This window comes from Cydia splendana, chromosome 4 (assembly GCF_910591565.1).
Source record: "Cydia splendana chromosome 4, ilCydSple1.2, whole genome shotgun sequence".
Taxonomy (NCBI): Eukaryota; Metazoa; Arthropoda; class Insecta; order Lepidoptera; family Tortricidae; genus Cydia; species Cydia splendana.
Genome location: NC_085963.1, coordinates 3854702 through 3881667, shown reverse-complemented (window position 1 = coordinate 3881667; position 26966 = coordinate 3854702). Strand labels below are relative to the sequence as shown.

At 38.9% G+C, this 26966-nt stretch overlaps 2 protein-coding genes across 3 annotated transcripts in view; one reads left to right on the top strand and one right to left on the bottom strand.

The window, feature by feature from the left end:
- Positions 1-22055, bottom strand: part of LOC134789689 (armadillo repeat-containing protein 3-like) — a 53544-nt gene extending 31489 nt beyond the window's left edge. The window contains exons 1-19 of one of the 2 annotated variants that reach the window (XM_063760294.1): positions 21883-22055; positions 21346-21467; positions 17745-17850; positions 17183-17344; positions 15455-15679; positions 14942-15142; positions 13640-13799; positions 13250-13399; positions 12537-12664; positions 11958-12059; positions 10977-11098; positions 10041-10170; positions 8553-8715; positions 7995-8109; positions 7534-7581; positions 7061-7208; positions 6808-6885; positions 6395-6487; positions 4724-5761 (exon numbers count right to left, since the gene is read on the bottom strand). In XM_063760294.1, the coding sequence (XP_063616364.1) occupies positions 5555-5761; positions 6395-6487; positions 6808-6885; positions 7061-7208; positions 7534-7581; positions 7995-8109; positions 8553-8715; positions 10041-10170; positions 10977-11098; positions 11958-12059; positions 12537-12664; positions 13250-13399; positions 13640-13799; positions 14942-15142; positions 15455-15679; positions 17183-17344; positions 17745-17850; positions 21346-21467; positions 21883-22026 (2604 nt within the window). In that variant the 5' untranslated portion in view covers positions 22027-22055 and the 3' untranslated portion in view covers positions 4724-5554. Of the gene's footprint in view, positions 1-4723; positions 5762-6394; positions 6488-6807; positions 6886-7060; positions 7209-7533; positions 7582-7994; positions 8110-8552; positions 8716-10040; positions 10171-10976; positions 11099-11957; positions 12060-12536; positions 12665-13249; positions 13400-13639; positions 13800-14941; positions 15143-15454; positions 15680-17182; positions 17345-17744; positions 17851-21345; positions 21468-21882 lie in introns of those variants that run through there. The other variant, XM_063760292.1, reaches the window with a different exon arrangement.
- A 94-nt stretch (positions 22056-22149) lies between these two features.
- On the top strand, positions 22150-26918 carry LOC134789707 (epidermal retinol dehydrogenase 2-like). The gene is made up of 6 exons (XM_063760332.1): positions 22150-22459; positions 22883-23020; positions 23608-23799; positions 24038-24167; positions 25157-25333; positions 26103-26918. The coding sequence occupies exons 1-6, from the start codon at positions 22211-22213 to the stop codon at positions 26246-26248; spliced, it is 1032 nt and encodes a 343-aa protein (XP_063616402.1). The 5' UTR covers positions 22150-22210; the 3' UTR covers positions 26249-26918.
- The last annotated feature ends 48 nt before the right edge of the window (positions 26919-26966 follow it).

Sequence of the window (26966 nt, the reverse complement as noted above, 5' to 3'; positions counted from 1 at the left end):
CGACAGGAAAAATTTCGATAGCGCGATGTTGAACATTCCAATTTCGAATATTTACTGACGCCAAGTTTTGGATTATATGATATATGGAAGGTAGAGTTAAGGAAATTAATCTTCATGTATCAAAAAGTGTCCGTCAAAAAACCTTAAATAGGTAGCGCTACAATACCTAGAATATTCGTTACAAAACGAAACAAATCATTGGCAGCGCACTTCATCCCGTCAATAACGTCTACGTTCTTAGCTACTCTAGCGCTACTCTGGAGATACTTGGAACTATTTCGTATGTATCCAAGTAGTAAACAAAATACCCGATGAGATCAAATTGGAACCAAATGACAAACTGTTTCACAAAAAACTAAAAACCTTCCTAATACAAAAATGCTATTACTCAGTGGATAAATTTTTAAATGATGAAAGCTAGCCGCACTACTTATACCAAAAATTATAATCAAACTAACATTGACATTCAACTTAATACGAAATTCGCTCTGACTAATTATTAATTATACATTAATTCAAAATATTAGACATAATAATAGCATGCATGGCCTGTAATGTACTTTAGTATTAAGCTAGATATAAGAAAATTTGTGTGCCCTGACAGGGTGTCATGGAAGCTTAATGTAATAACATCCCATGTACATGACTATACAAATAAACATCTTATCTTATCTTATCTTATTATTCACAGCTGACTGCTACACTTTTACAACTGTTCTACCATAAGAGATTTCACTCCTTTTACTCTATACTCCATGATATGATACTTTTGCTTCCTCGATATGTTTGTGTCTATCTATAGAAATGCTAAACTGAAAAACCGGACAAGTGCGAGTCGGACTCGCCACCCGAGGTTTCCGTACTTTTTGTTATAGCGGCACAACAGAAATACATCATCTGGGAAAATTTCAACTGTCTAGCTATCACGGTTCGTGAGATACAGCCTGGTGACAGACGGACGGACGGACGGACGGACAGCGGAGTCTTAGTAATAGGGTCCCGTTTTACCCTTTGGGTACGGAACCCTAAAAATGGCCATTATTATTTTTTTGTCCGAAAACTGAGGACCCGAGAGGCCCCTTAACCCGGATCTCAAGTGTTTGAACAAAACGGTCGCCATCTTAATTTTCTTTATTTTCGACCCGATCTTGATGAAAATCGGTAACTGAGGGTCCGAGAGGCCCCTTAACAGGAATGAAGTCGAAATTTCACAAAACGGCCGCCATCTTGATTTTCTTTATTTTCTACCCGATCTTGATGAAAATCGATATCTGACAGTCCGAGAGGCCCCTTAACACGAATCTGAAGTCGAAATTTCACAAAACGGCCGCCATCTTTTTTTTCTTTATTTTCGGCCCGATCTTGATGAAAATCGATATCTGAGGGTCCGAGAGGCCCCTTAACACGAATCTGAAGTCGAAATTTAACGAAACGGCCGCCATCTTGATTTTCTTTATTTTCGACCCGATCTTGATGAAAATCGATATCTGAGAGACCGAGAGGCCCCTTAACACGAATCTGAAGTCGAACTTTCACGAAAAGGCCGCCATCTTGATTTTCTTTATTTTCGGCCCGATCTTGATGAAAACCGATATCTGAGGGTCCGAGAGGCCCCTGACACGAATCTGAAGTCGAAATTTAACAAAACGGCCGCTATCTTGATTTTCTTTATTTTCGACCCGGTCTTGATGAAAATCGATATTTGAGGGTCCGAGAGGCCCCTTAACACGAAACTGGAGTGAAAATCGCACTCTAAGTTTGAAATCGTGTCTTTTCACCCCGGTTTACGGTATGTTTAAAACCCGAGAGTCATTTCATGCTATATATCTAACAGGTACGTTATCTGTTCTACGCATGTTCTCGCAAAAGTGGCGGCGTTTTTAAAGTAGCAGGCTCTAAATTGTTTGTTATTTATTTCAATTTCTCACAATGCACTTGTTTGATTTCCGATATTTTTACCGTTGACTGTACCTAATGTTAATATCCAGAAAGGGAAATGGGGACTACCTACGTTTGTATGAAAAGGCGATTTATGGGCGGTGGTCGTCCATATTTGTCTTAAGGCGGAAATTAACTTAATTAAATAGGCATATAACAATAAATAATATTTTTTGCTGAAACAAGTTTTAAATAAATACCTACGTAGGGGGCTATTCATAAATCACATCATTTCAAATTAGGGGGGGGGGGTCTGGACATCGGATGATGGTTGCATGACGTAGGAGGGTCATTCGAAGCATGACTTTTGGATGATTTTAAATAATATCGGTACCTATTTAACTAAACTTAAGACAAACTCTTTATTTCATTTACGCGAGCGAAGCTGCGGGCCCGTCTAGTGGAACAATAAAAATTAAAAATCATTTATCCGTATACATATTGTATTGTATGTATGTATGCTAGTATGTATTTTATGTATTTTTATTCTATAATATTATTTATGTATTTTATGAGTTGACAATACGTTAGTTTACTTTTTCTAAATATTACTGTACATCCCGTAAGTTTGTCTATCTGACCTGACTGGAGTTTTCCTCTCATCTAATCGAAGGTTAGCTGGAAGAGATCCCTTATAGGGATAAGTTCGCCTTTGTACTTCCATTACTGTAATTTATTTTTGTAAACCTGTGTTGTGTACAATAAAGTGATTACTACTACTACTACTACTACATATTTTGATTAATTTATACATTTTCAATTTTATTTTAAGTTTTAATCGTGTGTCGATAGATGGCAGTGAATATACCGTGACTACAAAATTTACTATGGCAATAGCCCTCTATACTATCTATTCTCTTTGATAATAAATAGATCTCATTGTATCTCAATTGGTCACCAGTAGTGGTTTCCATTATGAATAAAGATTTATATTTTGAACAAATCATCAAATTTTCGAATTGTGAAGGATTTGCTAAGTTACATTTATATCGATTGTTTGAAAAAAAAAACTATAGATTGAGCTTATTTTACACAGCTCACAGGAAATTCTCGGGATTTCTTTGTTCTTAATCATGAACTGACTTAAGAAATATAATTTTACATCCTCCCGACTGTATGACTTTTTCCCTAGGTAGGTAGGTCATTAATTTCCTAAAGAGCTCAATCACGGCACTGGGGATTATCGAACCGTGTGCATATGTAATACGTAATATGTAAACCCTAAATATTGATTAGAAAAAGCTTTCGGAACTGTAGGAATTGATGCAAGGAATTTTTTTTCTTCCCCCGCCTAAGTAGGTATTTAATGTGACATCGCTTTGCGAATTTTGTACTTAAATAAAGAGATTATCGAATTTCCTAAAGTCCACGATGGAAACTCTTTTTGTTTCCAGTGAGCTATAAAGCTTCCAAGGAATTCTTTTTTCACAGCCTTAAAAAGTGGCTGCATATTATGTGCAAGTTTATAAAGGTATACATTTAAATTTAAAAAACTTCTTACCTAGGTACCTACCTACTTCCCCAGGTCTAATGGACTCTATATCGGAAGAGCTCTGCCTGGACGCGTGGACGAAGAACATCCACACCACATCCGTGTATGTGGCGTCTATGGCTACCGCAATGTATCCTACATACACCTTCGCACAGATTCGCCTTTTACTGTCCCGAACTAAAAGACGCGGCTGCCGGCTAGAATGATCATTTCTGAAGGTGAGGCAGAGGCGAGGTACAGATGAAGTGCATAATTGTTTTCCATCGTATTTTCTCGGAAACGTTCGTATTAGTCATGCTCCTTCAGTCTCAGCAGTAGTCGTGCTACTCAGTACTTTTTGTACCGAGACTGACTGAAATAGCAAGACACGTTTCCGTGAAAAAAAAAACGATGGAAAATAATTATGCACTACATCTGTATGTGAACCAGGATCTATTGAGGGTGCGCCATGTTACGGAAATTTGTTGGTACTAATTTCTAGCAATGGCAACAATATTAATAATAGACAACATCTACCCTCTATGATAGTTGTCAATATTGACAATGTAAACATTGCTTTGTCTAGTTTCGTGTGAATTATTATTAGACTGCAATAATCATGGCGAAAGTTTTAGATTTTACAGAGAAAAAAGTTGTAAATAGTGTATATAGTTATTCATTGGGAAAAAAACGTGCGGGAGAGAAATTTCTTCCATTAGAAAACATAACGAAATTAGCACCTGAATTGACGGGTAAGTTTCAAACTTATGGACAAATGTCACTATAGTCAGGTCGTCACGATTTGGTTGATGTCTTGTAATAATTTGATTTGTGTATTAGGTGTATCGCATGCATCGGTATCACGGATTGCTAGCGAAGGGCGTAAGGGCGGAATTAAACGACCAAACCTAAAAAAAAAGAAAACAAAAAAAGAAAATAGATTTGGATGATTTTGATTTATGATGTGTCATACGTCGTAAAATTCACGAATTTTATAGCGTAAAAACCGAAGAAATATCCAAACATCAAACTTCGCACTTATTAAAGTTGTCGGAATAAAACAAAAATCATCTGCCAATTTCCATTGTCCCCACTATACAAATTGTTGCTATATAAAATTCAAAACGAGCGCCCTCTTGACAATACTCCCAAAGTTCTGGTTTACCTATACATCGTATATTGTCACATTATTCTGCCACATATCAAATTTATTTTTATTTTTATTTAACATCTCATTCGGAGATAACACGTTTGGGTGATGTAGAACGAATACAATTATAAGAAAATTCAATATCTAAAAATTAGGTACTTTATTTACATAAGACGAATACACTACAATAAAGAAAAACAAAACTTAAACAAGTTACTTAAAAACAAATTAGAACATGCATGAAAACACCCAAAAACTTTCTAGTTAAATAAAATAATTAACCCACCGCGAATCATTCCCGGTGCAAAAGTACCCAATACGCTCGCAGCGTTTCCGCGTTGAATTGCGTTGTACCTATACCTTTGCACCGCACCAGGAATGACCCGGAGCGGGGATCAAGTCCCCTCTCTTGCAACCGACTACCGACCTCAGGCAGGAATGTGCCTCCGAGTACCACCTCCACAGCGAGTGGAACGAACAAATAGCCTACCCAGCACGCATAATTTTGGGACATTCACTTACATAATAGTTATTTGTTTTAGAATGGGGCAAAGTAGTTGTTTAACCGCTCATGCTAATATTGATACCCGAGCAAGCGAGAGATTCCAAAATTGAACCACGAGCGTAGCGAGTTTTTCGAAAATGGAATCTTGAGCGTTGCGAGGGTTTCAAAGCACGAGGGTTAAACAAAATTTGCCCCCGAGTGAAACACAAAATTTTTCACCACACCAACCCGAAGCAAATATTAAATGTAAAATATCAAACAAAATTAAACCAAATCAAATCCAAATGAATGTTATTAAATATTTATCATCCAGAATCATCATTTAAAAGTCAATTCTGCCAGCAAACATAGGAAAACAACTCAAAATTTGCATTTGATTACTTTGCCTCACATGTGAATTACTGATAGCAAAGTGTAACTTTACTATCCGTTTTTGAAGTGCAAAGTAAGTCTTTCCGAGCTGGTGTGGTGTTTTCCGTTAACATTTTTGTTACGAAGTTTTTAGCGTCTCCGGCTTGCAGAAGCATCCCGTAGCCCCGCGCGACGTATAACTGGGTTGCGAGGGATCACACCCGCACACACGTCTCGCGTCCTCGCCCCCTAGCGGCAGGAGACGCCCCGGATTCACCATCAGGTCCACCACGTAATTAGCGCGGAGTAAGCCTGCAGGGTAGTTCTCTTCCTTCGTCTCATTTTCCTGAAACATCTATTTGTTAGCCTTCGGTAAATATACATTTATGTCTAGTTGTAGTTTGTAGCATAGGACAGTTTATGTATTGAAGGAATAACAATGGCTCTATTATACCTCCTTGCAGTACACCCGTAGGTTGTGTGTAGACTGACATTTTACTTCATTGTTCATTGTTATATAATAGTGTTTAGTTTTAAGTTTATAAAATACATATGTATGTTAGTCTGTAAGGTATTTGTAATATGGGCCTTGTTGCATGAATTAAATTTCTAAATAAATAAATAGTTGGTTTGTTTCACAGTACATGACGCTTCCTTGAAGTAGGTATATCCCTACTTATATGATTAAATACAAAAGCAGCTGTATCTGTATATTACCTCTTCACGCCTAAACCACTGAACCGAATTAGATGAAATTTGGCAGCAATTACCTACAGGTCGGTTCTGGCGGTGACAATGATAGTTTTCACGTCATCTATTCGAAAAAGGGCTTTTTCTTCCCCGCTAGGAGGGATCCCTCCTAGCAGGGAAGAAAAGTGCCACTTTGATCCCTCCTAGCAGGGAAGAAAAAGCCCTTTTTCGAATTGGTGATGTTAAAACTACTATTTTATAATCAGAAGTAGCTACTGCTGGTAATTACCGGGCCCAGCTCAGGAACAGCCACTTCGCACCAAGCATGCGCGCTGCTTCGCCTGTGTAGCGCACACGGCAAGCCGACGCGGTCAGCCAACACCTGAAATACAATATAATATCTTTTTTTTTAATAGTACTGGGGTAAAACAACTTCTGTCACTCGTTGTCATGGTTACGGTTGCCTGGGTCACTCTGTATATTCTGGTTTTATGGCACTTAAATTCAAAATCACTTGTCCTCGCACTTTTTAAACGTCAACCCAAATTGCACCCGTCAAACCGGGGTAAGTTAAGTATGCTCATTATCGTAGGCCTAACACGTTTACATGACATTACAGTGTCTACTGCACCATGAAAGTTAGTTACATTTAAATTACATTATGATACCTGATACGGCAGTATGGGTACCGCCTTTACTCACCTTGTATAAAAGTGCTCTCTCCAACGCGCCACCACAGCGGACCCATCCCAGACCTATCACACAAGAATCCAGGTCATTCTGAAACATAAAAGGGCCTTAGAACATAGACATAATTACATTTTCAACAGCTACTAAACGGAACGAACTCGCACTTAACACGAATCAATGTGTAAACCGGCGCCATTACATTCCTTCTGGCTTGTTCGTTATTCCACGCATGTGCTCCAACACAAATATTGTCTTTGCCACCTACCATTAAGTCCGACAAGTGTAAGGCCACGGAGGGCATGGTACAGTCCTTCTCTTGGGTTGTTCCACACATCTGCTCCACCACAAATTCGGCTAGCAACTGCGCTCTTTCCTTTAGCGACGTGGAAACATTTTCGCATTTTTCTCGATATCTGTATATAAATGATTAAATAAAAAAATGAAAAATCCCCTACGCAATAAAATGGAAACAGTGCTACGGTGGTGCCTCAGACTGACACACACATATAGCGGTCAAACTTATATATAACACCCTTTTTGCGTCGGGGGTTAAAAAACAACGTTTTGTGCTACATTTAATTTAACTGTCTACTAAGCCACTTTTACTGACGTAATTATGCACTGGGTTGAACAAAAATAGTCAACTTTCAAATACAGTATCCTCCTCATTTAAAGCTAAATTAGACTTAGGTACTCGTTTTTAAGCAGTACAAAAGTTAAAAAAGATGAGCTTCATACCTCACTTCTTGTGCGTCTTCTATGTCGATACATCGTAGAGATTTTGTTCTGAAATGAAATAGAAACAAAATAAATTATAAATGAATTATATAATAAGGATGTTGTAGATACCCTACACAACTGGATTGTACTTTCGAAACACGAGCTACGAGCTAAGGAAGCTTGCCAAACAGGTGCGATTTATTCCATTCCGTCCTTTTGTGGTCCATGCTTTGTATGTGGCTTTGCCGAAGGGTTAAGTTTTTCCCTTCATTTATAAATTTGTAATAAGTGAGTGTGTTAACACCAGTTCGTGTTTCTGAACTCACGGATCGCCAAATCAGAGCCACAGCTGCAGAACGTATGATATCATCATTAAGCGGAGGCCGCCGCATTCTCATCGACGTGGAATTCAGACGATCTCTATCTTACTGTATTGGAATAACAGAGACGGAGACAATAATTTTGATTTAAGGACTCACGGATCGCCAAACCAGAATCGATGCTGGAGCACGTATCCTCGTAAGTTGATATCATCGGGGAGCGGCAGCCACATTCTCATCGAGGGGGACGTAGTAAGTGACGATTTACTACGGGCTGAAGCAATGATATAAAATACAATTTATAAATAAAAAAAAACATTTATTATCAGGCATACATATAAGGACAAGGCATAAAGTCAATACGACTCTAGATATCGTCAAGTGGGTTAACTGGGAACTTTGGATATTTTATTGACCATGACCTAATCAAGCTAGTTGAAAAAACTAAGACTGATAAGTTCTGATCCTAGGATTGTAAAAAGTACACTGCTGTCAGCAACGTTCGTATAATTTGGGAATATTTCGTTTGTCTAATGTTATCCCTCATATCCCCAATTACTCTAGGAAATAGATGGTGGGTATGACTCACTCTGAACGGATTGCCGCGGCATTATTCAGAGACGAGATCCTATTTTAGTGTCCAGTGTTTTTATGTCTGCATTATGTTCTTTTCAAATAAATGTTTTTCTTTCTATTGTTACTCAAGTTTGCACATACACTGATTTTGTCCGAAATCGATGCCAGAAGCGACCCCGGGTTCGGAGACTGGGGGTTGGAACAGGGATATGAACACGGCGTCCTCGTGGGGCGGGGGTTTGTCCATCAACTCCTGGATGGTGGGGAACGGAGAGGACAGCCGCTTTTGAACGTAGAAGCCTTCCTGCAATTATAATGATCGGTGTTCACGCCAAATGGACGAGAATTCATAGCTCAATGTAAGTCATTCAGTTCGTTCATTCATTCACTGCCAATGGACGTAGGTTCAGTCCATTGCACCAGCCTGTTCAAATTGGAACCTCGTCGCGAGCGCACGCGCCGTGGTGCGCCGGTGGTAGCCGGTCGGTCATACCGGCTCCGCCATATTGTCAGTTTAAACGGTCAGAATATTCCTGAGTCGCGGCGGCCTAGGTTTATTAGTAACTACGTGTCACTAAGACGTATTGATAGAATTAAGTTACATGTGAATAACAATATAATAGTTCAGTAAATTCAGTGCTTTTTATTACCGACGCCACGTGCGCGTAACCCTGAAACGGGTCACTTCCTCACCTCAGCCGCTAGGGCAGCGGCTGTACTTCACACAGCCGGCCGGAGAGCTGGCGTCGTCAGTGGAGCGCGGCGATAGCACACACGACGGCTGGGAGCTGGTCACGGCAGAGCCACGTGTCGCCAGGTCAAGAGTATACGGAAGGCTAAGTACTAGATCATAGAAAGATAGCTGAAGCAGCCCCTATAGTACATGTGTACTTGCAGCCAGGGAAGGGCTGCAGGGACCGTGTTGGTGGCCCATGCTTTAATAGACAATAGAGAGAGGAGCTGTCGCAGCTGCCTCTGCTGTTTGTCGTCATCATTTTGGTGGTCCAGGTCAGGAGACGGCATTTATCGTCGACAATCGGTAATTTTTTTGTGGTCCTCTTTAGCTAATAGAAGGAAAGATTGCAGGCAAGAGAGGAAGGGGAAGGCCGAGGATAAGCTACATAACACAAATAATAGAATAGGTAGCTGTAATGTCGTATAAGGAAATCAAGAAGGCGGCCCTGGATAGAGTCAAATGGAGAGAGCTACACCGACGAGAGTCTAACTCTTAAATTTACGACGACGACTACGACGTTAGCTAATAGTCTAGTCTCTAGTATATGTATACGTGTAGTGTACGTACAGCAGTAGAAATACCTAAGGGGTTTAGGTTCAAATTATATTACCTACCTATTATACGCCCTTCTCGTCTTCAGGGCATTTTGAACACCTTGCAGATAACGTGTGTTCAATCGAATTGACAAAACTAGTCAGCCGATTTTAATGAATGACAATCGATTCTACATATTTTATTTTACGCTTTCCAAAAACAGAAATTCATCGAAGGTACCCTAGTTTTTAGGGTTCCGTACCAAAATGATACAACACGAACCCTTACTTAAATACAAAGCAAAAAGGATGTAATGTTGTATTGTACTATGGAAGTACCAGTGATATACATATACAGACCCGGGTATAGTCGTTTATATCCAGCCGTCCAGTATAGGCCAGCTTAGCTGAGGGATGGTGCCGGAAGATCGCCTCCAGGGTGGGCTCCCAGGCGCCCACCACGTATCTTGCTAAACGGTTTTCAACCATACTGTAAAGTAAACAGACAATGTTTTTCCGTGTAATCCCAGAACGACCCTGATAATTTGAGAAGTGCGTCGAAATCTGTAGGTTGCTTTGGCCGTTTCACAAGTCGACTATACCATACTCGAAGTATTTTCCATGCAACGACTCGCGAAGGTCCGAAAGTCTCTCAGTATTAGGCATCGGGCCAAAAATATATAATAAAATTCATAATGACATTAAATTTACAGAAAGCAACTCAATAAAAAACTCAAATGTTTACTTCTAGACCAAGCATGTTATTCTGTTGATGACTTTATGAAAGAGATTACTTAAATTTTACTGTATTAACGATCATTATTCATTATTTAGAGATTTGTAAACTTTGACCAATGTACTATTTTTTATCTAGAATTGTATTAACTATCTTATTTCAAATGTACCTTTGTGACCTGTAAAATATTTTTCCCAATAAAGAAACTGAACTGAACTGAACTGTAAATGCAAAACAAAATTAGACGGCCGGCCTCACAGGCTTTAGGTTAGTTTTTGTTCATGTCGTCTCAGAACTCTCAGACATGGGTGAATATGGTGTCGATGCATTCAGTGTAATACATACAGTTTAATAGGTAGGTACTAAAACTGACACATTCCTAATTCTGACTATAAATCTATTCGTGCATATTTGCTAGAACTACGTTTATTTAAAATAATTCACCCATACGAAAAAATTTAGAACAACTTTTAGTTAGGAAACAATCCCGAAGTCCGAAAAAAATTATCTTTCATACAAATCGAATAAATTGTATCACAAAAATGTATATTGCAACTTACAAATGCACAGCACCAAGGCGTAGATACACATCCGCTCCTACATCCGTCACGCTGGCCGTGATGAGAATGCACAACGCCGTGTTAAACCCGACGTGTTTGATGTGCAGATTCGTTGACACCATCTTAGCGCAGTGCAGTCTTAGTTAGTACAATGTAAACTCCCCCGATACTCTCTCTCGATATAACGATTTACTCCATATAACGTCCACATTTTGTTGGATATAGTTGCTTTATTTTAATATAACGAAAACTCTCTATAGCGTCAAAAAACGCCAGTTCCCTTGAGTGTCGCTAATATTGAGTTTTATCATCAGCATCATCATTGATTGTTAATATCGATAAGCTAATCGTGTGAATTTTTACCTGCGATGCTCCCATAATTACGGAAATGAATATAACAAACCACGAGTAGGTACCATTGACTGTATTAACCTTTTCGACGCCGTGTCAAACACAAAAGCAGTCACCCGGACGCCACGTCACCAAAGTGTCAAATCTGAAATTGAACTTTATACATATGCACGCAGGTCTATGTTGCTCTGTGGTCTATGACCGATTAATCAGTCTTTGGCGTTGAACCTGCGGTGCGGATATATCGGTCATTGGCGTCCAAAAGGTTAAAACTTGACACATTATCACCTCTCAACAACCTCTCAACGATACATCCTCAGGAAAGGCTGAACATGTGGACAGTCCGGAGTGCGCCAATATTTATTGGTAGTAGAGAGTTCTATTTATTTCCGTAGATCCTATATATTCCCTATTTATTGGAGGGTGTACAAGTTAATGTACGTTTTCCTTGAAAAACAATGCAATATGAATTCAATAAGCTAAATTATTATGAAACGAGCAAAGAAAGAGCGTGAACTGTAAGAGGCAGCACAGGACAGGAGCCTTCATTTATCGGCGCGAATTGTTAGTATCAAACTTAACTATGTAGACTCAACAACGCGCTATCCTATTAAACGTATTCAACTGTACCTCCTCGCCCGTGCAGCGGGTGAACAAGTCCTTTGCGACTGGCTCGGCCATGAGACCAGTTAGCACATTGCAAGCATTCTTCTTCAAACTGATATCAATGCGCTGAAATAATAAATGGTTATTATATGTTACCTATATACATACTTAACCCATGAATTTTACATGAAGACAATGCATTTTGATCTTTTTGTAAACAAATGAGAGTTCTCTGAAAAAGTCTCTAGTCTCTAAAAAATACTCGGGTTGGTTACAAGTTGAAAGAACTCGAGTTTTGACTTAATTATTTATATAGGTCTGAAAAACTCAGTCGTGTCTTAAAGGTTTGACTTAATTTTTTATATAGGTCTGAAAAACTCAGTCGTGTCTTAAAGCAAAGGAATCGCGAGATTCTGGTAGGCTTCCGTAGCTTAATTGGTTAGAAGAGCTAACGCTCGGATAGCGGAGGTTGCGGGTCCTGCCGCAAGCGTAATTTTTTTTTTTTTCCTTTAATATAAAATTTCAAAGGACTCGGGCCTTAACCAATACTACGTAAGTCACGAACCTCAGATAAATGAGGATTCGACATGGAATAATGTGTACCTGCAAGATGTTAACCATCTCTTGAACGAAGTCGACATTGAGCATGGCTTTAATGCCGACGTTATAAGTCTGGAGATTCATGTAGCACTGCACGACCAGACGCTGTGCTTCTATTGGGTTGTCTTTAACTGAAATACCAGAATATTGAGTTATGAGCACATATATTATAATAGTTACATTAAAAATTAAATATAGGTATTGTAGGTATTCCTTTCGCATACGATGCATGTACCTATTATGAACAGACGTGCAAGTTACAGAAAGCTTCCAAACACTGGGGGGCAATTTTTGAATGTCGGCCTCTCGATTTCGTGTATTTCATTCAATAATATCTAACTCCAATACTAGGCATTTAAATTATACTAATACACTTAGTTGAAAACGAGTGGTCAATACCATTAGATTCCCAATTTCTAATATTTCTATCGCTCGTATTTCAAAAATTAGCATTTTGCCATTTTCCAGCGATTTTCGAGAGACAAAATCGAGCGATCGAAATTCAAAAATCGCGTCCTGAATATAAATTTGAAACTCCTGTAAAAGTTCATAAAAATACAAATTATTTCTGTTTTTGTGAAATGAGAATTTTCCACTTTCAAAACGATTTTAATTTAATTTCCCGGTCAAACAAAATGAGAAAATATTCTATAAATTCACGTCACTCACTTGCTATTGTCCCATGCACTTGGGTTTGGGGCAGTCTTTGAACTTACACTTTTTGTTAATATTCCTCAGAGCTGCAAACATCTTCGGCTCCACGAGACTGTTTGCCGCCTTCGGGATCTTCAGACAGAGGGCGGCCAGAGCCTGTAGCGTGTTTATTCTGGTGTAGAACCACGCCGCTGCGTCGTCGCTTAGTATCGCTGTTGAGGACAAATGTCAACAAAAAAACCAACTACTAAATTATTCAATTTATAATTAAACTTGATAGTAATAAATTGGAAGAATAAGTGGTGGCTCAATGGATCTGACGTTCTACTTTCGATCCGGAGGTCGCGAGTTGAAATCCTGGCTGGTACCAATGAGTTTATTGTGATATTTAAAGTACCTACCCAAAGCTAACAAAGACGTTTGTCGAACATATTAGGAAATTCATGTTTTACCACAAAGGGCCTCGATAATGTTGGTGTCGGACATGCGCACTGCAGAGGGCAGCAGCTTGGTCATGTTGGCGACACCCATCGCTGCATCAGCCAGCAGAGCCACGTTGGATCCGAGGAGTTGCTGGCAGAAGATCAGGTCTGTTCCCGTCTCGTATAGAGCCTGAAGATATACCAGGATCACTCATTAAGCTGACACGTTAGGTACTGGGTAACTACAATGTAAGCGCACTTTTTTCATCTAGCCTAGAACTGCTTATTCTAAACTGGTTCCACAAACATTGCGAGTCACCATGTGCGATCAGTACAAGTATCTGGGTAGTATGATGCACCATTCTGGGAATGTGGATGCAACATTCAACACCGAATAGCCGCTGCTTGGCTAAAATGGCGAGAAGTGACTGGTGTTACGTGTGACAGGAGAATGCCGGTCAAACTCAAGGGTCTGGTATACAAAAGTATAATAAGGCCGGTTCTTATGTATGGCAGCGAGACGTGGGCAACGACTCAAAGACACGTGCATACCATCCAAGTTGCCGACACGAAAATGCTGAGGTGGATGTGCGGCGTTACCAGGCTCGACAGAATCCGTAACGAGTACGTACGAGGAAGCCTGGGCGTGCGCGACATTGCCGATAAAATGCAGGAGAGCAGGCTGCGCTGGTATGGTCACGTAAAAAGAAGGCCTTCGACGAAGATCTAGGGGCAGACCCAGAACAAGATGGAAGGATGTAGTGCTAAAGGACATGAGTGAGTGCAAGCTATCCGAGGACGATGTCGTGGACAGGGCGAAGTGGAGAAGGTTAAGCAGGAAAGCTGACCCCGCCACCATGTGGGATGGATAGCTAGGAAGAGAGAGAGATAATACAATAATATAGGAAATACCTATCTCATATGGAAATATTTTCTGAATAAATTAAATTCATTCATTCATTCATTTCATAGGCCTCCGGGGTCTACCTACACCTCATGGTATAATAATATACTCCGCCTGGTACTCTCTTCTCGTCTTTTCTAGGTCACCTAACTGATACAAGCCTACGTCATCATGCGACAGCGCTATATGATAATATACGATAGCGCTATATATAGCGGCCATGTTATTGTGACGTAGGCCTGTGTCACTCTGGAAAGAGAAGACCATGTTTTATTAGACTATGCTACACCTACAAGAATTATTAATTGCAAATGACACTGACAGGTTCATAATAATATACCTATCTATGTTTCGTTCTCAGCTTAGATGTCAATTTTGTGGTTCAGGTTAATCTCAGATACGCGTATATTGTAAAGCACGCTACATACGTCTCTGCCGCTAGAAGAGAAGGATATCTTAGTGAGCACAGCCAAGCAGTACTGCTTCATCGCCGGCGGCGCCGTCTCCAAGTATGACAGCAGCCGCAGAACACATCCGGACTGGTATACATGAGACGCGTTCTCTTCGGTTTCGACGTAGTTCTTGAGAACGTTTAACACCACCGTGTGAACGTCGTGGAACTCGTACGACTATTAAAATTATATTTTTTAAGGTTAGTTGGGGTTACTGATGTGCCACTGAAAAGTTTCTAAGGTTGCGAAATTTCTACATAAGTAGGTACATTTCGAAAGCTTCTTATGTTTTTATATGGAGATTGAAACCTTACTTTTCCAAAATAGAATTTTCATGAAATTTTCCAAAAAAATCTGAGAAACATTTCCAACTTTTAGGAAATTTGCCACAATCTGTAGCTAGTAGGCGTAAATTCGTTCAATAACTGTTCAAAGAAATTATTGATAAGTTCAGGGGAAAAATTAAATTTATTTTCGGTTTATACTGACCTCTAAAATATCACAAAGATCCAACACCCCCGTGGAACATCTAAAAGTCTTCTGCACTACCGCATCATTGTACCGACATATCAGCTGATCCACCGTCCTAAGTGCTGCATGTTGTATGGCCAGGTATTTGCTTTGCATCAGTGCTAGGATTGAGGGCCAACTGAATAGGTGGTTCTTGGTTACTTCTGAAGCACAGACCGGGTCGTCTAGTAGGTGACTGAGGGTCTACGAAAAAGTTAGTAAGTAACTAATTAAATTTGTCAACAAAACATACTTAATCATAACGATTGAATCTAAATACCTCGTGGGAGACCCGACTAGAGGAGGTAATCAAGTTCCAAATCAATCAATCCAAAATAGCGAAATCGGTAGGAAAAAGGTAAAAATGCCGCCAATCTAGCTTCTTTAGAAATTTCGCCATGTTGCGGAATTTCACTGGAACTAATTTTTTCATACTATATTGAAATGTCACCCCATACATGAGAATAACAGCGCCCTCTTGACAATGATCATATAATTATGTATTACTGGTGGAGTTACCAGGTGCTGACCTGATAAATAGTTAAGTATGTAAATGTGAGATTGTCAGATGTCATGCCATGTTACATGACTAAGTAGGTATATAGACAGTCCTAGCCCCAAGTATACTGTTTTGCATGGTAGATTTTATAGAAAATGTATTCTACAACATTAACTTAGTATATTTTAAGGGCACGTATTTAACCGGTCGAAATTTGGGTAGTTTAAAAAAATAGAAATGGGTACTAAAATTAATAGTGTGGCAACAAAAACGGAGCCTTAAAATATATCAATATGAGTTGTATTTTAATGCCGTTACAGCTTTTGATTATTTTTAGGCAGGTACCAAGTATTTATTTGGCAACTGAATTATTATATTGTAGACCATTTATGAAGCACAATATAAAATGAAAACGGCTACCTATCTATTAATTCAAAAATAAAGTTCTTTTAAAATATTTTGTTTGGTCATTACACGGTCAACCTAACACGCTCCTCCTCGCTTTGCTCGTCGTCGCACCTATCTGTTGACTCTAGCAGAACACAGTGGTAACTATTGAAATTAGTAATTAAAAATTTAAACATCTAATGGTATAATGGCCATTAGGTGTTTTATGATTAGAAATTTCGACTATAAATGTACTGACCATTGGTAAATTAATTTGAGGTGTTTTGTGTAAAAAGTGACCAATATTCTTTAAATTTAACTGCTTTCGTGTTAAAATACTACCTTAGCTGAAACGACATGCTCAGTTATGACTATAGTTGATTACTTAGGGATGAACAACTAAATTTTATTATCGCTTTATAATATTAGTTGCCAATTTATTATTTTAGTCGCCAACCTATCACTTTAAATTCCCTATATTTTTTTTGGGTGGCTTGATTTTGCTGTCAGTTTTTTTAATAATATGATGCTTATATTTGAGGCTAATATATTTTTTTGGCGCTAAAATATTAATGCACTGCCAAATTATATTATTATATGCCAAATGAAAGTACCTGTTTAATATTTTAGTTGCCCGGTTAATAATAAGCCTATTTTAATTTTTTGTTACTAACACTTATATATATGGGTTATGTCTGATTATTTAATTTATGCGTATCTGTAAAAAATATATGATCCTCACACTAACCTCTAAAATTCGAAAGTGCTTTTCTTGTTACCTACCTGAATAAAGAATATTTAGAATTAAATTGAACACACACCTGCAGGCAATTCTTCTGCACATCAGGGTCAAGACTGTTCTTCATCCTCGAGAAAAGGCTGCTCAGAATATTGGCAGACACCAGTTGCTCGCAACCGAGCGGTTCTCTGGTCAGCTCTGATAGAACTAGTGATGCAAATTCTAGGACGAATACATCTTCAATCTGTAAGTTGAGTTAAAAATAAACGGACTCAATTTTACCTAAAGAAAAAAAAATATTTACCTTTAAAGTAATTTTTACTCTAGCCCACCCACAACCGATTCAAAGTTCTTAGGTATATCCGTATATACGGGCGGCATTACCAAGCTGAATAATAATGGAAACTCAATGGACCAGTCAAAACCCAGAGCGAGAATCACTATCCTCCCTCAATCGCCTGCCTAATAAACTCCCAAACAGCTTTATAGCGCCTTAGTTTTTTAGTATAATTATATGACGTGATGACGAGATATGTTTCTTCTTCGTTGGGCGGTCGCGTCTGCGCGGACACAAACAAGCATCGATGAGAGTGTAAATACTTTTTGGATCATGCTGAGAATCTGGCTTATTTGTAGAGAGTTACCTTCACCAATATGTATGCGATCTTCCTCAAGTTCTGCGGGTCTACCAGCACTTGCTCTGGACCGCGCGGCAGTTGGCAGAGCTGCGCTAGAGCTTTTAGCGCGAACCTGGGGCAAACATAGATTCAGAACTTAAGTAATTTATATTCTGCCAATTTATAATTTGTATAAGTATTAAAATATAAAAAAAATATTAGGTACCTACCTATATAGGACATTATTACACAAATTGACTAAATCCCACAGTAAGCTCAATAAGACTTGTGGTGTGGGTATTTTAACAACGAAATATATAAGTATATTAATATTTATAAATACTTAACTAAGGTCACTGTGGACAAGTCCGTCTACAAGGCAAGTCCGTCAACACGTTATAACTTTTGAATTTGAAGGCGTATGCCGCTTTGGAGTAAAGTCAATTAACCAGTTGTTTTGCGCTAGTTCCGTCACTGTAAAATAGATCAACTTCAACTTCAACTCCAGAGCAATCCGCCTAAATAAGTCATTTCGTGTTTTGAACTCGAAGTCATAGTGCGACAGCAGTTCGTAAAAAATTTGTTAAAAATACTTTTTGAAAAGATTGTGCATCCGAAAGTAACTACGTAGGTACGAAAAGAACCAGCTGTCTTTATTCTATGTTTAAAATATCAGAAATTGGCTTAGTTTTGTAATTATACGTTCCTCCATTTATCACATTAAAATTTGACTAAGTTGGAAAGTCCGTCTATTGTGTACAAGGCAAGTCCGTCATATGCCGACTTTCGTTAAATCAGAGTGTCAGAATTATGTATGTTTAGTTTAGTCTTTACGTATAAGTTTACTATTTTTACTTTTGTGTGCAGGGCCGGATTAACCCTAAGTCAAAGTAGGCAACTGCCTAGGGGCCCCGCCTCGGCTTGGGGGCCCCGCCTCGGCTAGGGGGCCCTGGCGGCTCAGCGCGCACCAAATAAAATTTTGTTCCATAGGCTCAAAATTCATGAGTAAATTTTTTATTCTTATAATAATGAATAACAAATTATTGTTTTTTTTTTTCATTCTTTAAATTAATGAAATACTGTAATAAAATTGAAGCAATACGTAAAAGTTTACGAGGCGCATTCTGCGTAGGTACCTGTTGTAAAGTTGTAATTTGAGGTTTTCAGGGAAAATGGTTCGAAAAAAATTTCGAACAACCAACAACTTTTGGGTTATTTCGACTCAGAATCACGAGGATTAGATTGATTAAAACAAAGAAAAAGAAAGAGACGAAAGTGTTCCCAGTTTTTCAAAAGAATGCTCGACCTTCAGCCTCAATTTACCATTGGTTTATTGTGTTCCACATCTCCTCTACTTCAGCTTAGCCTTTGGCGTCGCTGCGCCAAGCTCGGTCTGCGGTCTCACTTTTTAATACAAAGGACATTGGTTCGTGTCTGTGCTGAACTATTTATTCTGAAGCCTGATGAAGCACGGCTTTGACTTTGCATGAAAGCTCGCCTCATGCACTCCGGACTTTTAGAACCAGATGAAGATCGATACCGATCGAGCCTTTTAACACGGTTTCACAATTTGCGATATTGTCAAAAAATTTCGCGCTCGCTGCGCTCGCGTTTATTTTTGCTTCTTTAATTGACCCTGTATCTACATGTTAGCTTGACTGGTGAATTAATAGAGGTACCTAGACCATGAAAAGTCTACAATGATTTTGATAGCATACGCAGTGCAAGTGTTATTTATACGTCATAATTTCGTAGAAGTTTTGACGTTTAAAATAACACTTGCACTGCGATTGCTATCAATATTGTTACAGGCTTATCTTGGTCTAACTCTAGTAAATTAAGTAATTTTAATATATGGAAATTCTTTATTATTAGGTTGATTCTAATCATGTGGCTCGGCGTTTGGTCTTATGGTCGGACAATGGCTGTTCAGCCTCTCAAAATATTAACTATTGAGAAAATCAACTTTGCGGCACTAGTTGAGCTTAGCTTTTAGCCTCGCTTAAAATTGGCTATTAGAGGTAGATAAGAAAGTGACGCTGAAGCTCTCATCTTTGGTATTCCACTGGGAATCGGCCTTAAGCCTAAAGGGCTCTCCCCACACTTGACGCGACGCGGAATCGGCAAAAACCGATAGGATAAAGCTTTATGTCCACGCAATAAGCGCGAAACAGACATCGTTCGATTTGGATCGGCTCGGCCGACGCCTGAAGATTGAAATTAAAAACGCAAACTTTTTTTTCCCTGTACTGAATGTGCTGTGTGCAGAATTTACTGTAGGGGGCCCCGAGCTCCGCACTGCCTAGGGGCCCCGACATGCTTAATCCGGCCCTGTTTGTGTGTATATCATGTTTTACTTGTGTTCGTATATTATGTTAATGAATTGCGTGGAATGTTATGTATCTAGTTATAAGTCTAGGATCCATGTTCCTTTCATACGTGCTAATAATTAATGAGATTGGCAGAAATAAACATAACTGACTCTGCATGATACACTCACTAGTTGAAGAAAGGTACCTAACGGCCGGATATTTTCCTATATAAACCCGAGCCGTTTGTAGCTTATTCAGAGATATCAGAGACATCAAGAGAGCTTCACTCACACTAGCCTGAACACTCTCCAGTAAATTAAATCAAATATATGTGTTTTTATTTCACACAACACATATACCGGTAAATGGAGGTATAGCGGACTTCGAGACAGCACAGCGGCCGGCGCGTTCCAGATTGCCGAGTTTCTACGCTTCACCCAACGAACCCCTCATCACTAAAGTTACAGTCTACACTCCACACAGAGATCACCAACTGTTTTTGCGACTTAAATATTATAACGAATTGATAAGGTATCAAAAAATCCTCCTGACTTTGCGCATGATGTTACTTTATTTAATTTTGATCTCAGTAAATTAACAGAAACGATTAAAATTCATTTTAAAATTACTAGGTATTGATGTTTTATTTCGGATATCAAAAAAATAATTACGTTCCATTTTCGTAGTATATTAGACTTGCCTTTGTATTAGAAAAATGGTGTTTATTTCGAATCTAAACCCTATATTAACAAGTTTAAAGTACACTTTTCGTTGTCTTGATTTGTTCTTTTTAGCCATTTGACTACGAACATATACGCACGCCATAGATTGGCTGATATCATAACTAGACGGACTTCCCTTAAACTGCACGGGAAGTCCGTCTACTCGTCGAATTTTCAAAAATACTATTGTTTTTGCTTAATTTGTGTTTGAAATGATCTGTCACTAAAGCTAAACTATTAGTTATTAAATTCTTCATCGTACGCGATTACAAGCGGTAACGTAGGTGCATAATTAACGGAAATAGACCACTCCAAAGTGAAAAAAAAAAGTATGCCGGTCTTGCCCACAGTGACCTTACATAGAATATAATCGAATAATTTTTTCTATGTGTGTGGTGACCTTAAGGGTATCTTACGTGGATCTAATTATGAGAAAATGATGGTGGCCAATTTCAATAATGAAGAAAATATATTTATAAAGTAAGAGATAGTTCAATATCACATAGGGTGTAGAACGTAGAAGTTTTACGTATCTTAAAATTAGAACTTCGTGATTGGTGGAAGGGTATGTAGACTACGAAGAAGAAGACGAACCTGCGAATATTTAGCTCACGGTGTTCTATGTGTGGTAAGATGTAGTGGATCACGTTCAGATTGAATAGCACGTAGCGGTTCTGAATATCTTGAGCGGAGAACTTTGTAATTGCTCGAAGTGTCTGCAAGAAAAAAATTGCAGTTCTAGGCAATTTTAAATTAGATTTGTGTAGGTAGGTATACTAGGTATTTGTTCCCATTTTGAAAACTTGAGATGGAGACGGTATTTCCTCGTCTTTTCAAAATGGTAACGTCCGATATCATTTATAGTAAAATTTTCGATATTCCGAGAATATTTCCAAATTTTAGATAACACTCCGCAGCTTGTTACTGCTTGGTTGGTGTTTAGTAGAATTAAACCCTGATTGGTTGCCAAGGTTAGGTAAATACCTATACCTATTGTAACATCTGTAGGTAGCAATAATACGGTCGTTAGGTGGGTTTTGGTCAGAGTGGAAAAACAAATTTCAATCAACAAATTGTGAAGATACAGGTAGGTATAACCAAAGGTATAACATAATAGGTGTTATATGTTACCTGACATAGTATCTCCGGTTCAGTAGACTCCAAAAGCAGTATCGAAGTATGAGCGCTCTCCGATGTTATTGTATACGCATGGAAAGTTAGGTCTTTCTTCTCGGCCGACCGATTATCTCTTTCCTTTTGCAAAGGCTTTGCCATTATTTTTGCAAACTTCAGCCCTTAATAAACACAAATAATTGAATCAGTTGTGTGTCAAAGAGAATATAACACTATGCTGTGTGTCAAAAGTGACATGGGTTTAAAAAGGTTGCAATTGTATTCGTTGATTTTTGAAAAGAAAAATAACTGTCATATATTCAGTATGCTCACTGTATTTGTTTAGATGTATTTTATCTTTATGGGAAGGAAGAATTTACTAGTGCGTTGCGTAGGCACTGCGGCTAGGAAGTTCAGGGCGTTACAGGAGGTCTGGATCCTGCCTTGGTGGGGGAGTAGCAGGTTGGCTTTAGCGCCTCTATGGGCGTTGGATACGTTGGTGTTGGTGGTTAAGTTGTGCTCGACTTGTGCTATGGCGGTGTTTCGGGTGCTGGTGCCGCCGGTTATGAAGAGTTTGCATGGAGAAACTGTACTGGTTGGTAGACAATACAGTAAGAGCCAAAGTTGCAGTGCGTTCATGTACAAAGAGTATTCTTATTTCGACATAGACCAACTGGTAAAAAAAATATTTTTACCGCTTCTCCCAAGTACCTAAACTTGGCTGGTCTGTAGTAAAAACATAGAGTTCCAATTATAAAGAAATATGCGAAAATAAACATGTTTCGTAAAATTTACCTGCTTAATGCTAAATAGCAGCTACATAGCCCTCTACAATGCAGTTCAGTAGTTATATATGTCCCTCAGAGTGCTTAGAAAATACTGTTCAGACTCTTCACCGCTCCTTCAACTCATTTTGGGTAGGTAAACCTATGGAAAAAGTTCAGAACCTAATGCTCTGCATAAAATCGTCAATGTTTTTGAAACTTGTAATAGTACTAGGTACTTAATTGATTTTCAGATAACAGGAGCAGGTAATGGCCTAGGCAGAGAGCTAGCGATGCAATTCGCTGAACTGGGTGCGACAGTTGTCTGCTGGGATAAGGATGCGAGGCGGAACGACGCTGTGGTCAACGAAATAAGGAGCAAGGATGGCGAGGTAAACTCCGTACCTACCTGAAGAGCTGACCTGACTGAAGGGGTGAACGCGTAGTGTTCTACTCGCGTATATTCAAGTCACTACACATGACATTTTTGGATAGCGGAGCGCAACCAAATCGTGTCATTCTCAACTCACTTTCACTTTCTTCTTCCTCGCGTTATCCCGGCATTTTGCCATGGCTCATGGGAGCCTAGGGTCGGCTTGACAACTAATCCCAATAATTGGCGTAGGCACTAGTTTTTACGAAAGCGACTGCCATCTGAGCTTCCAATCCAGAGGAGAAACTAGGCCTTATTAGGTGTCGTTCTCAACACAGTTGAGAATAATAAGAAAGAAAGGCTTATATTATCGCGTGTATTAAAATATGTAGTTAAATTACCAATTCGATTGATTTTAGATTTATCCAGAAGCATACCCAGGTATAGAATCTATCTACGACCGCTAAGTCAGCAAATACATGTAGGTATGGCAGTATTAAATTATCACTTGCTCACAATGAGTCACAAGCCGGTGCAGACTACTATTGTTTATTTGCTAAACGTTTTATTAAGCTTCATTTAACTTTTGCCTATTTTACCCTCCAGTGCTTCGGCTACACGGTGGACGTGACAGTTCGCGAGCAAGTATTCGCGCTTGCGACCCTAATGCGACGGCAGCTGACGGAGGTATCAATGGTTGTCAGTAACGCCGGTGCCCTGACCGCTGCACCGCTGACTTGTCTCCGGCCTGAGGCAGTCGCAAAGATAGTTGAAGTCAACTTGTTGGCGCATTTCTGGGTAAGTATATCTAGTGTAAAACCGTCAGCGGCGCAAAGAGACACTACGTTACCTACCTAAGAAAGTATATCTGCGTTTACCAGAACTCACCTACGACACAGCTAATAGTACAGTTACGTTACTAACATTTGAATTTTCATCGACATGGTCCGCATTCATGTAGGTACCTATAATGGCACATACTTTGAAATTTGAATGGTGATCACTTAATCAAATGGTTACTTTAACTTTCTGCCAGGTGTTCCAAGCTTTCCTGCCGAGCATGATCGAGAGACGGCGCGGCCACATCGTAGCCATCAACTCCAGCGCAGGACTCATGCCTTGCGCGGACATGGCACCGTACTGCGCAGCCAAATTCGGTCTTAGAGGTAACATAGACATAGGCTTAATACTAGCAGTTTTAAACGTAGGTAACTACTTGCCATCGGATAGGGCAGTAGTAGTAGTAAAACACTTTATTGTACAAAAATCAAAACAATACAGGAAAAATAACATTCGTCATAGGGCTTATGCCATGTGCCGATATGGCGCCGTAAAAGCCATAGGTACACATTCGTATAAGTCGTACTCTGGGCTTATTCTGTGCTCCAGGTTAACGTTGAATTCTATATTATCCATTGTATTTTGTAGGATCAATAAAAAATAGACCCGCGAGAGTAGCTGGCGCAATATAGCAATAACCACAACTAGGTATATATGAATGTTTCTTCTTCAAATCACTCGGGAAACATAATTATATAGTTTAAAATGTACGGACCTCTTCAATGGCAAATAAATAAGAAAGCTTAAGCAGGATTTTTAACAAGCTTTTATTAGGTCGACCTGTATGTAACGGAATCTAAGGTAACTAATTTAACCATCTTCCAAGGATCGTAGCGTCATGAAAATTGGCAGCTGTGTGTAGTTCTGATGACAATATAATAATATGGTACTGTCGAACTGATCTGATGATAGAGACAGGAGGTGGCCATAGGAACTCTGTGATGAAACAACGCAACCTAATTGTGTTAGGGGTTTATAGAATTGTCTCGATGAGTATTAGTTGTCTGTCGTAAGAAAAGTAGTCAGCGATAAAAGCTTGTACCAAAAATGTAATTTGTGCCAAAAACTTATTTATGGTAGGTATCATATCATAAGACAAGCATTTAATGTGGCATTGCTTTGCAAAATTTGTAAATAAAATGATAATAGAATTTTCCTAAGTCTAAAACGGAAACTCCTTTTGTTTCCAGTAACCTATAAAGTTTCCAATGAATTTTTCAACTTAGTTTCACAGGGCATAAGTCGTGGTTAAATGTGTACAAGTTTATTTAAATAGGTTTAAATTTAAATAAAAAAAACTTACCTACTTCCCCAGGTCTAATGGACTCTATATCGGAAGAGCTCCGCCTGGACGCGTGGACGAAGAACATCCACACCACATCCGTGTATGTGGCGACCATGGCTACCGGAATGTATCCTACACCTACGCACAGATTCGCCTTTTACTGTCCCGAACTTGCGCCTAAAGACGCGGCTGGAATGATCATTGAAGGTCAGGTCAATTTCATGTCTGATACTACCTACTCTTTTAATGAATGAATGAATGAATGAATGAATGAAAATCTTTATTTCAGGCAACTAATGGCCCATACATAAATACCTTAAAACTAGCATACATATTATATAAAAATATATTTTATAACTAAACTTTAAAAAACTAAACACTACATATCACATTATGGCTGATATGCATTACGCAACCCCGCAGTGTCAGGGAGCCGGCCGCGGAACCGCCGAAACTAATGTCTCATGTTACATATGTATTAGAAGCGGTCAAGAATTCAGAAATCATGCCTATAGAACGTGTTTAGGACACGAACAACGTCTACCTATTTCGATATAAGTTGCATGGAAGATCCTACTGACTGCGCCAGTGAGGTTAACGATAACAAATACGAACATACCTAATTACCTAACTATTTGTTGTAAAATCTATGAATTCCATATCCATATGTCTCATAATTTGTTCTTATCATATATATTTATTTCTATAGATCCTATTCCTACTGATGTGCGTTACGGAAAGTTAAAATTTTTGAAACGGGAAGTTTCAATTTGCATACATAATTATGAGAAGTTTCCGGAATTTTCTCGCGTAGGAATTTCCCAATTTTGGAAACATCTGTATTTGATACCAGGCAGGCATCTTCGCAATAAAATTAAATCTGGGACATGTACTCTGCCTCGGTGGTTGTGAATGCAATGCTGTATGCGACTATCTACAGAGGTTCAGCTATATCTTAAGCTATTCTCTTTTACAGGCATACGGCAAAACAATCGCATCGTCTGCATACCATCCTTCATGAAGACACTGATTGACTTTAACAACCTTATGCCGTACAGGATAAGGATCATTTTCACAGACTTCTTCAACTTTGGCCACAGAGGGTGGTTCTGCTTCTGTTGAATTCAACTCTGCCCACAGAGGGTGGTTCTGCTTGTTGAATGAGTTCCAACCTTACGGTTTTGGACTAAAGTTGTTTTTCCTGTCCGCAGGACGTTACTGCCGTTTTTCTCTGCTAAGGGTCTCCCCAGATATGTCAACGCGGAATCGGCAAAAGCTTTATGTCTGCGCAATAAGAGCGAAAAAGTCGTCGTTCGGCTTGGCTCGCATCGGCCGACGCCTGCCGACGCATCGATGGCTTTTTCGCTCTTATTGCGCAGACATAACGGTTTTTCCTAACGGCTTTTCCCGATTTCTCGTCGATATATCTGGGGAGACCCTAATGGAGCTTCTGGATATATCTGACTCTATAAAAAATAGCTTTCTATTTAACTCTTTGGCACACAAGCCTGTGGATTTACAAACTAAAGACAGAAAGGTCACTATTAATATAAAATGTTGACACCTTTAATATGCTAGCAATAATCACCTATAACACCTCTATAAGTGTTTCTAATAGCATATAAGTTTAGTTACCCTATTAGATGATAGCTATATGGTAATAAAAACCTAAATTCACAGTATAGTTAACGTTTTTATAGATGTGTATATTTCATTAGGCGTTATAGATAATTTTAATAGGTAATTATTGGTTTATGATTGAATTTAAACAATTAAATATTGTTTTAGGTATTTCAATTTGTTTTATTTTTAAACAGTAGTCATTATTCATAAACATTTC